This window comes from Vombatus ursinus, unplaced genomic scaffold (genome assembly GCF_900497805.2).
Source record: "Vombatus ursinus unplaced genomic scaffold, bare-nosed wombat genome assembly UNPS02014798.1, whole genome shotgun sequence".
Taxonomy (NCBI): Eukaryota; Metazoa; Chordata; class Mammalia; order Diprotodontia; family Vombatidae; genus Vombatus; species Vombatus ursinus.
Genome location: NW_020954576.1, coordinates 46,638,898 through 46,650,746, shown reverse-complemented (window position 1 = coordinate 46,650,746; position 11,849 = coordinate 46,638,898). Strand labels below are relative to the sequence as shown.

General features: G+C 42.4%; 2 protein-coding genes across 4 annotated transcripts in view; both read left to right on the top strand.

Moving 5' to 3' along the window:
• The window catches only part of IL19 (interleukin 19), a 19,220-nt gene extending 9,087 nt beyond the window's left edge, over nt 1-10,133 (top strand). For all 3 annotated transcript variants that reach the window (XM_027871399.1, XM_027871401.1, XM_027871400.1), the window contains 3 exons: nt 5,190-5,342; nt 7,650-7,724; nt 9,373-10,133. In XM_027871399.1, the coding sequence (XP_027727200.1) occupies nt 5,190-5,342; nt 7,650-7,724; nt 9,373-9,471 (327 nt within the window). In that variant the 3' untranslated portion in view covers nt 9,472-10,133. The remainder of the gene's footprint in view (nt 1-5,189; nt 5,343-7,649; nt 7,725-9,372) is intronic.
• IL20 (interleukin 20) overlaps nt 621-11,849 on the top strand; it is a 29,300-nt gene continuing 18,071 nt past the window's right edge. The window contains exon 1 of the mRNA XM_027871397.1: nt 621-960. Within this exon, the coding sequence (XP_027727198.1) occupies nt 958-960 (3 nt within the window). The 5' untranslated portion in view covers nt 621-957. The remainder of the gene's footprint in view (nt 961-11,849) is intronic.

Genomic DNA, 11,849 nt, shown 5'->3' with positions numbered 1-11,849 from the left:
TCCCCCTCCTCTGCTGCCATCCCCCTCCTCTGCTGCCATCCCCCTCCCCACTCCACCCCCACCCTTCATCTTCCCCATATCAGTGGCCTTGGGGAAGGCCCTAGTCTAGTTAGGGTTCTGAGTGGAGGATGGAATATGCTAGTATTTCCAAATATTGAAGGTGGCTCCACGTGCCTGTGCTGCCCTAAGGCCTTATCTACTCTTTCTCTGGCTCAAGGTTCTTACTTGACTCTGGATTACTTTGTCAAAGAATCCTATCTTTGAAAGACCCAGAGTGCTTGATCTTTAGCTCCCCCTGGTCCAAGGAATGAGGCATATGATTTCTGAGTTCCAATTAAGGAGGTTTTTGGTTGGTGTTGTTTTTTTTTTTTTGTTGTTGTTGTTATTTGTTTGTTTGTTTGTTTTAAAGCCTAGGAAACATGCTAGGAGGCCTCCTCCCTCCATGAGCTCTGGCTCTTTTCACGCTAATGAAGATAGACAGTTGGGTAGAGACATTCATCCCTCTGACCCAGTCCCTGCCAGATGCAGTCAGCCTCCTCAGAAATAGTTCTGAAATTGCTGGGCTCAGCAGGAGGCCTGGAATATGATCTGCTTGAGTAAATGTCGGAGTGCAGCCCAGCCAGTTTACTGAGGCACGCAGCAGGATGCTTGGTGGAGGGGTGGAGCGTAGCAGGGCTGGGGCTGTCTGACCTGAACCAGGCAAATAATGATGATAGAAAGCAGATTTGGGTCTACTGTGATTAGCTAGATTCTGATCTGCCATATCTTAATTTTGTTGCCTCTGGCTGGGGATGGCTATGGGAGGAAGGACTAGGTTGGCAGGGATATCTTTTTGCTTTGAGGAGTCCCCGCTGGAAAGGTCTATGTGAACTAACACAGTGTGCCTGTTCCAACACAAAGCATTGTTGGGATGGTCTGCAGCAATTGAAATACAACTTTAAGAGAGAGTGTGTTACAATGGTGAGTACACTGGCTTTTTTTTTCTTTTAAAGTCAGGAGATTGGGGTTCAAATCTTGTGGCTCAATTATGTGATGCTAAGCAAGTCATTTCACTTGCTTGACCCTCAGTCTCCTTATTTGTAAATATCTACCCTATAGGTAAGGAAAAATATTTTGTAAAGCTTAAGCAGTCTGTAGTGTGATTTCTTTATTGTTACAACTTGTTACTTATAATTGATAAGAAATTTGTAACAGATTTTAGGGTTTTTTTTAAAGTATAGTCATTAAAAGTGATTTAAGATTTGATTATGCTGAGGACCATAACTGCTGAAGCATCTAATAAGAGGATTAGATGCTGGCTTCTAGTTGAAAATTGTAGTTACTTAAAAGGTGTTGAATGAGGTGCTAAACAGCCTCAGGATTCTGTCTTGGCTCCTGATAAACCAGTGTTTCCCAAAGAGCAGCAATCTTTTGCATCTGCAGGCTCCTACCTAAAACCATTTTTTAAAAAAAAATGTTAAGTTAGTCCAGAGTCCTTCAGTGTTCTGTTTCTGGGCCTTCTGACAGTGGTTGGCTGAGTTACCAGACAGTACAAACAAGCACGTGAAGATACAATAGACACACTGTATCTGAATGGCCCCATGCTGTTTGATAACTGAGCTAGCCAGTGGTGGTGGTGATAGTTTTTTCCCCTTACACACGTATGGGCTTTCTAACCATTTCTGGGCACCCAGCCCTGACGCTGCCCTTGCTCCAAGTTGGAGTTAAAGAGGAAATTATAAATTGGTGGTGGTAGGGGTAGGGGAAACAGAGGAGAAATAACTGATATACTTCCTGCCTTCAAGAAATTTACAATCTAATCTACTAGAAGAGACAAAACACACCTAAAATAATTTAAAAATGAAGGACTGAATTATGTATTATTATTTCTAAGTTCTGGAGGAGTACAGGCAGAGATGTAACCTGAGCTCTGAGACATGGAGTGATACATGATGGGAGCTAAAGGCCGGTGAGGCGGAATAGAATCTCTTGGATATGCAATCATGAGAATGAGCATCAGGACTCCAGGGGAAGGTCACTGAGCCAAAATACAAGGAGGCAGATTCGAAAACAAAGGAGCAAAAGCAGTGTGAACTGATGATCAGGGCCTACTTAGAAAGGGGGCTTAAGTAATTTATTTCTCTGTTTCTTAGAGCTGATCCTAATTCTTGATTTTTTATATTAAACTACAACAGATAATAACTTCTAGGTGATCTATGTTTAGTCTTAATTGCTAACAAGAGACTGCAATGGAGGGAACCGGTGCATGGTTAGGATTTGGTTCAGAGAGGAAGACAGAGGTCTGATTCTTCTGCCTAAAATAACTAGGGCTATGTAATTTTTTTATGCTTCTTGGGAGCTCTGAGTAAAAATAAGGATTTTTATGATTGAGATTTTTAATTACTTTTCATAAACTTCCCCAAAGCAAAATTTAAATTTCATCTAGGATTTGACTTCTGCCCTTCAGACTAAAAAAAAAAAAGTGGGGAGACCAGATAGCCAAGGTTACCTGGTGAGGAGGAGGGGAACATGTGGGTCATATTGTCTTTCCCTTGTCATCCATTATTTTCTCCCCACTTGGGCTCAGTGGAGCAAGGGTGATAACTGAGGAGTAGTAGCTCTTCATGATACAAGGAGAAAGGAATAGCCTGAAAAGAGTGATCATGTCCCCAAGTTCCAAAGGTAGGGGTCAGAAAAAGGAGCTAGTACTTCTCCCTTTTGCCTTTTGATTTCTACTTTAAACCTTTAAACCTTGTCAGACCTTGCCAGTAATCTGGGAAGATTTCCTGGAAGAGGGGGATCAAACCTTAGAGGAATGGGGATATTAAAAAAGGAATGAGACTGAAATGATGGAAGTGGAAGGTTGGTATTAGGGAATATTAGGAAAGAAGGTTGGGAAGAGAAGGGTAGGACTAAATTGAGAGAGCCTTGTTGGCTCCAGGTGGAGTTTGAGTTTCCCCCTGTATGCAATCAGGGAGTCCTTATAAATTCAGCTTGGAATAATGAAAGTGATGTAGATTGTAGAGTTGTATTTGTTTGTTTGTTTGTTTTGGTCTGGCAGTGATAGGAATTGGTGGGAGGAGAGGTGTTAGATTGTGAGCTCTTTGGAGGCAGGAACTGTCTTTTGCCTCTTTTTGTATCTTCAGCACTTAGCACAGTGCCTGGCACATAGTAGGCTCTTGATAAATGTTTATTGATTGATTGATCATGTAGAGGTGAAGTAATAAGGAGTCTGTTGAAGTAAAATACAAGATTTTTTTCCCTTCAAAATCTTGACTGTGCAATTTAGCAGATGATCAGATTATCTAACCTCCTTATCTCTAGTGGCCTGTCTTTTTTTGTTAGTTTAAAAAAATGAATTTTTAATCAGCGATTTGAATGAAGCGTGCTGCTCCAATTTGCAGGGTACAACTCTAGGAAGAATAATATGTTGACTGAGAGAACAGATTTGAACAGGTCTGAGTGGGTTAAAACAAAGGGCCATAGCTAACAAGATGAATATGATGAGGAGCTCAATAATTGTCAAAAATGAGAAGCTGTGCTTTTAAAAAAAAGAAATGTTTTAGGTTGTTTTAATATCCAGAATGAGGAAGATGAGTCCCTTACTTTGTCCTGGACTGATCAGACCACAACTGCAGGATTGTGTTCAGTTGAGGGGACAGGGATGGGGGTCATATTTTTTAAGACAAACTGAAGTTTGTCCAAACTGGGGTGACTAATACAGTGAAGGCCTTATAACACTGACATGAAGACTGTCATAGGAATCAGTGTCCAGCACAACTAGCCAGTACCTCCTAACACTTGGTAAGCACTCAAATATTTGCTGATTGACTACCTGAGGTGGTGCAGTGGATAGAGCTCTGGCTGGCCTGGAGTCAGGAAGGCTCATTTCTTGGGTTCAAATCCAGCCTCAGATACTAGCTGTGTGACCCTGGGCAAGTCACTTAACCCCATTTACCTCAGTTTCTTCATCTGTAAAATGAGCTGGAGAAGGAAATGGCAAACCACTCCAGTATCTCTGTCAAGAAAACCCCAAATGGGGTCACAGAGTCAGGCACGACTGAAAAACAACTGAACAAAAGCCTAGAGAGGTCTCCAGAGAAATTATGATAGCTGTTTTCGAAGGGCTGTGGTGTGGAGGAGAGATTAAGCTTATTTTACTTAGCTCTAGAAGGCAGAGCTAGGAGCAATAGGTAGAAGGGGCAGAGAGCCAGGTTCAGGCTACTTGCAACCCTCCATTCCCCTTCCCTCCCCTCCCCTCCCTCCCTTCTTCTGTCCTCCCCTCTCCTCATAATCCTATCCCACTTCTGATCAGCACAGAAGTTTTCACTTGCTGTGCTTTCAACCTGTCCTGGCCCTTCATTCTCCAACCTGGTGGCCCCTACTCTCTTGGGCTCACCATATTGGGGCCACACCGTGTAGAAACCAGATTGGCTTAACCCATTAAAGTTCAGAACTCCCAAACTCAAGTGATCCAGCAGCCTCAGCCTCCTGCAATAGCAGAGATTACAGATGTGTACTATGACCCAGCTACTGGATTGAATGAAACTTTGAAACAATTAAAGCTATCTAATAATGGAGTGGGCTGCTTTGTGTGGTAATGGGCTCCCTGATCACTAGAAGTATTCAAGCAGAAAACAGATAACTGCTTGTCAGAGATGTTGTAGAAGGAATTTCTCCATCAGGTGAATCAGATGACCTCTAGAGTCCCTTCCAGGAGGCAGCTAGGTGGCTCAATGAATAGAGTGCTGAATTTGGAGTCAGGAAGACCTGGGTTCAAATCCAGCCTCAGACATTTATTAGCTGTGTGACCCTGGGCAAGTCACTTAACCTGTTTGCCTTAATCCACTGCAGAAGGAAATGGCAAACCACTCCACTATCTTTCCCAAGAAAACCCCTACCAGATCATGAAGAGTTGGATACAACTAAACAGCTGAATAACAACAACAGCGTCAAAGGAAAATTCTACACCCCACTCCTGTCCCCTAAAACTCCCTGTTCTATTCCTCTCTTTCTTTGGCTCTGGCTTGGTAGGGGAGGAGGTGAACCTACTGAGAAATTCTATTTAAAAAGAAATCTCTCAGTAGATTTGGATTACCTAGACTTCCTCTCATCCCAATTCAGCTGTCCCAGTCTCTGGGGGCATGAGGGAATCAGACTCCATGGCCTAGTGACTTTCTCCAGGAAATAAGAAGGATTTCTGTGTCTAGCCTTCAGATGTGTGCTGCATGACCAAAGACGTCCTAGGGTTATATGTGGACAAGGTCTTCAGGAATCACGAGGAGTCAGACCCCAGAATCCAGAGGGGTCTCAGTACCATTGCCAATTCTTTCCTCCACATTCGGAATGCCCTGGAGCAGTGCGTGAGTAACCGTCTCACCAGTTAAACACGTTCAGCCTATTTTGTTTGTTGGGGGAATAAGCTGGGCCATGCTTGTTTACCATTTGGCAAATATTTGTTAAGCCCCAGTTAGGTACAGAGCTCTGTGCTAGGAAGGGGAGGGGAGGGAAGGGGACATCAGGAGGAGGGGAGGAGAAAGGGAGCAGGGAGAGAGAGTTTCCTATGCATTATTTCATTTGGTCCTGTGAGGTATATTAGACAGGTCACTAGTATTCCCATTTTAAAGATGAAACTGAGGCATAGAGAGATTAAATAAATTGCTTAATGTCAGATAGAAAACATGTCAGAGAGCTGAGATGTGAACCGAAGTGCTTTGATCCCAAGATTATTTCTTTCTCTGCTACAATATAGTGCTTCTGAAGAGAAGCTTAGGACCAAGATAAGCCATTCTGTCTTACCCAGGCATTTCCCTGTTGCCTTCTGGGGACACTATCAGTGGTTTCCTCTCTATGTGTCCTCCTGGTTTTTACTCTGCCTATACCCAACTCTTTAGCCCCTTCTCCCCCTCAGAAAGGTGGAAGGATATGACCAGTGTAGACTTTCTTAGACCTAGATGCCTGAAAGTCCTGAGGTTAATTGACAACCAAGAAATTTGGGTGATGGTGATGAGATAATGGGGAAAGAATGAGGGCTGAGGAATCCAGCTTTGCTACAGCAGTAGCCTGAATTATAGACTCTTTGGGGTTTCCTCTCCTGTTCTAGCTCCTTTCTAGGTTGTGGACAAATTCTTCTGAGTAGTGTATCCTAAACCAAAGATTCTTACATATATTCAACATGGATGGCAGAAGAAACAGGGGACTGGAAATCGGGGCACCTGGAGCACTGGTCTTGGTCTTTTCTCTAATGGTGTGGACTAGGGCAAGCCGTTTTATTACTTTGAGCCTCAGTTTCCTCATTTGTCAGATGGGACTATTGATACCTTGCAGGGCATTGTAAAACCCAAATGAGATAATGGATAGGAAAGCACTTTTGAAATTCTTTACAACTGTCAAGGAGTAGTATTAATGTTAATATCAGTTAATTATTAATATAGTACTTAGTATTAATTAATATTAATAGCTAGTACTTATATAGCACTTTAAGGTTTGCAAAGCACTTTACAAATTTTATCTTATGAGACCCTCATAGCAATACTGGGAGATAGGTATTATTAAGTAGGCAGCTAGGTGGCACATTGGATAGAGCACTGGGCTTAGGATAAGGCAGACTCATCTTTATGAGTTCAAATCTAGCCTCAGACACTAGCTATATGACCCTGGGCAAATCACCTAATGCTGTTTGCCTCAGTTTCCTCATCTGTAAAATGAACTGGAGAAGGAAATGGCAAACCACTCCAGTATCTTTACCAAGAAAACCCCAAGTGGAGTCACAAAGAGTCAGACACGACTGAACAACAATAAGGTGCTATTATTATCCCTATTTTTACAGATGAGGAAACTGAGGCAAATACAGATAATGTAACTTGCCCAGAGTCATACAGTAGATGTCTGAGGCAGGATTTGAACTCAGTCTTCCAGAATATAGGTTCAGCAATCCATTGCACCACCTATCTTCTATCAAGACTAAATTCAGATTCTACTTATCAGCAGCCTTCGCTTACCCTCCTAGATGCTGGTGTTCCCTCTTCTCAAATGTGTGACTTCATCACTGTGGGCCTCACTTTCCCCATCTATAAAACAAAGGGTCTAGACTAGATGGCCTTTATAGTGCCATCTAGTTCTAAATCTATGGCTCTGTGGTTTTGTATTCATTATCCGGATACGTCATATAATCTCTGGTTACATGTGGATTCGTACAGCTGTAGTGAGAAGGGAACTCAGAGGCCATCTTACCCAACCACTTCATTTTACAGATAAGGCAACCAAGACCTGGGGAATTAAGTGACTAGTCCCAAGTCACACACAGGAAGTTATTCTTGAACCCAGATCCTCTGATTCTAGGGCTCTTCCTACTGTGCTAGGGAAGGGACAATTTCATTTTTGTATCCCTATCTCCATTGGTGAGCATAGTGCCTGTAACATAGTAGGCTCTTATGAGATATTTATTCAAGTTCCTCAAGGTTCTTTGGACCCTTCTTTGGGAAAGTCTAGCATTTGTTGACTTGTGCATTTCACTGTGGGAGAAAATGCTGGGGTGTGGGATGGGTGTTGGGTTGTGGGATGGGTAACGTTGAGATGGTTTGGGGAAGGGGAACCTAAGCATGTGGTGGGGGTAAACTCAGATTCAGACCATCCTCATCACTTGGGATTGCTTCCCCTGTTTGTCGCAGAAGAATCAGAGGAACTGTGACTGTCAAAAAGAAGCCACCGAGAAGTTTCAAATCATTGTTGGAAACTATGAGCAGGTAACTAGGCTGGAGACTGGAGGATTGTGGACACAGATGGGCCTCTACCTCATAAACCCCTCAGCCCCTCCCCCATGCCAAGGCAATTCTCATTTGGAATTTGCATCGGCCCCACCCAGACATCCACCTGATTTTTGAAGCTTCAGGTACCAACTTCTCCAGCCCCTACCACGAAAGGTGGTCTCAGCAAGCATTTAAAGAAGTGTCGGAGATTGGGAAGAGCCCTGGATAGAAGATGGGAATTAGAACCCCAGCTCTACCACTCCTTAGCTATGGCTGCTATCTTGAATAAAGTCCCACTTGATAATACCTACTGAATGAAGGAATGACCTTGGGCAAGTCATTTGTATCTCTGAGCCTTAGCTTTCACATCTATAAAATGGGCATAATAATATTTGTACTACCTGACTGAAACAGAAATTCTCATCCTTCTAGAGGAGCAGCTTAGGATCAAGGTCTGGCCCTGCAACTAACTAGCTGTGTGATCTAGGACAAATCATTTCCTTTCTCTGGACCTCAGGTTCCTATCTGTCAAATGAAAATAGTGATGTCTCCTAAATAATAATGATTTAGAGGGTACTTGAAGGTCTTCTAAAGTAAGGAGACTGTGGCAGCATGTTTAGTACAAGAAGCATGTCCCAAAGATTTCAGCAAATCTGCACTAAGACTTTTGGGACACTGTATATAAGAGAGTCAGGTGTGAGAACTGGCTTGAGAAGTAAACCACCCTAGAAAGAAAAACGTAGTAAGGGGAAAAGATTACATTATGCTTATACAGAATGGCCATGTGCTTATTTCAACAATCAATCAACTATCCAGTGCCATATGTGTAACAAGTAGTATGCTAATCACTGGGATACAAAGAAAAACTGACCCCTGCCCTCATTCTACTAAGTGAACATTTGCCAATTTTTTTTTGGGTGGTGGGTAAAGAGTTGTAATTATCTATATGAGGCAAGGAGAGAGAGCATAATGAAAATCAGAGTTGACCCAGGTTCAAGTTCACCTCTGATACATATTGACTATGTGACTCACCATCTTTAGTTATTTACCTTCTCAGTGCCCCCAGGCTATTCCATTAGACTAGAATTTACCCAGTACTGTCCACTGGTGTGTCCATCTGGTGGTAGACCAGGGCAGTCTCCTCATTAGGACGTCATTATGACAATAAAATTACATGTCCAGAACAAAATATAGGCATGCATACATACACACATATGTGTATATGTGTGTGTATATGCATATATTTGTTGTTATACGATCATTTCAGTTGAGTCTGACTCTTCATGGCCCCATTTGGGGTTTTCTTGGCAAAGATACTGGAATGGCTTGCCATTTCCTTCTCCAGTTCATTTTACAGATGAGAAAACTGAGGCAAACAGGGTTGAATGGCTTGCTCGGGGTCACACAGCTAGTAAGTGTCTAAGGCCAGATTTGAACTCATGAAGATGAGTCTTTCTGACTCCTGAGCAGGTGCTCTGTGCACCATGGCGCCACCTAGCTGGCCCAGAAGGGACCTTAGAGACCAAGTAGTTTAACCCTCACTTTTTTGTACATGAAGAAGGTGAATAGAGAAAAATGCTTTGGAAAGTATAAAGTGCTAAACAATATCAGCTTGATGACAGATGATTATTAATTATTATTCCAGATGGAGGTCAAAGCTGCAGCAATTAAGGCTCTGGGAGAACTAGATATTTTACTATCCTGGATCAGCCGGAACTACCGACCTAAGGCTACTACTAAGTGAGGCCGAACGACAATTTTCTACCCTTGGAAGCAAAGCTGAATATTGGGGGCCTACGGAGTATGGTGACCACACTCTCTAAAAAACAAAAATCAGGACACGTGGGTTGCAAAGGAATAACCCTTTGGCAACGTCTCATTAAAAAATCTACTTGTTTTTCTTGAAATTGGGAAAAAGCTGAAAAATTCAGGACATGTGGTCAATGTACCAGTGATGATTAGGCCAAATTTAGGTGGGGAGGGAGAGATGGGTGTGAGGGGAGGAAATGATGGGAAGGGTATTAAGTCTACACAGAATATTTAATCAGGGCAATATAGAATGATTTATTTTTGTCTTCACTGAAGAAGTTTATGGGGAGGTGCTGTTTTGGATAGGGGCAAGCAAGAACCCTGGCCACGACACGGAATTCCATTGGCTGGTGTCAGGCTTTCCAGTCGCACTTGGAAGATGTCTTTCCCTTAAAGTTGCCAAAGAGTTTCCTGCTCTATTTATGCCTTTGGATGTTGAAAAATTCCGTTTTGTCCCTTGTCATGTCTGTGGGATGGGAAGGTCCTGGCTTCTCTCTAATTTATTGTGACGTTGTTTGCCCCATGTCTGTGATGTCAGCTGGGCGATATCTGGGTAGTACATATTGTACAAAGTGTTTATTGCTTAAATAAACTCAGTTCTTCACCACCCCCAGGGAAGCGTGTTCTTTGCAGACAAGACTGTGTGGGGAGGCTTGGACTTGTACAATGTTGGGGCTGGAAAGGACCTTAGAGAGCATGTAATTTAACCTCCCCTCCCCTTTCAGATAGATGTCTGGTAGACGTCTTCAAATATTAAGGGTTGTAATAATAATAATTTTTACATACCACTTCAATATTTGCAAAGTACTTTACAAATATTATCTCATTTGATCCTAAGAATACCTCCAGGATGTAGGTGCTATTATTATTCCCATTTCACAGATGAGGAAACTGAAGCAAACAAAGATTGAGTGACTTGCTCAGCATGATACAACTAGCACTCTCTGAGCCTGGATTTGACCTCCGTTCTTCCTGACTCCAGCTCTAGCACTCTATCTACTATTTCAATCTACTACGATTGCTAACATTTGTAGAGTACTTTAAGGTTTGTAACGTGTATTACAAAGGATCATAGATGTAGAGGTAGAAGGAATTTTAGAAATCATCAAGTCCAATGCCCTCATTTTACAGATGAAGAAACTGAGGCAGAAAGCGATTGAGTGATTTGCATAGGGTCACGCTGTTAATTGGTGCAGGGGATAGAGTGCTAGGCCTGAAGTCAGGAAGACTCAACTTCTCAAGTTCAAATCTGGTTTCAGATACTTACTGTATCTGTATTGTACAGATATATCTGTAAAAAGAACTGGAAAAGGAAATGGCAAATCACTCCAGTATGTTTGCTAAGAAAGCACCAAATGGGATCATGAAGAGTCAGACACAACTGAAAATGACTAAACAACAAACACTGTTAATTATTAAGTATCTGAGGTCAAATTTCAACTCAGGTCTCTCTGACTCCAGGAATATCTACAATTACTGCTGCTGCTACTACTACTACTACTACTACCACTACTACTACTACTACTACTACCACTCTTACTACTACTACTACTACCACTACTACTACTACTATTACTACTACTACTACCACTATTACTACTACTACTACTACTATTACTACTACCACTACTATTAGCTTACATTACTATGTAAGTAATTTACTACGTAAACAATCACTGTACAAGCACTTTATATTTATTAGCTCATTTGACCCTCAAAACAACCCTTAGAGGTAGAAGCTATTATTATCTCCATTAACAGATGAAGAAACTGAGGTTAAATGACTTGTCTGGACAAGTGGCACAGCTAGGAAATATCTGAAATATCTGGATTCAAACTCAGGTCTTCCTGACTTGAGGCCTAGTGCTCTAACCGTTGCACCACCAAGCTGCTTCTGCCACTACACTGATCAGATTGGTCCCAAAGTGGAACTGGCTGCCTAGCAGATAGTGGGTTTCTTATCACTGAAAGTGCTCAAGCTGAATTCTTGTTGGGAGTGTTGTAGGAGGAATTCCAGGTTGGATTGGACTCAGTGAAGTTTCTGAAGTCCCTTCCCAGTATGAGACTGTGATTCTAATATGAGGAAATAAAAGCAAAGAGGCTCACCCAGGATTCCAGAGCTAATTAGTGATAGAGCAAGACAGAGAATCAGGGCTCTTCCCTGCCAGTCCAATGCTCTTTCTGGTATAGCCTGACGCGGAAGCCAGAATTAGACCCTCCTTCCTCCGTTATCCCCTCTCCCTCCAAATCCTCTTCTGTTCTAAATGTATACTCCCTTCTCCCTTTTCATCCAGAAGACATGGAACCTACAGT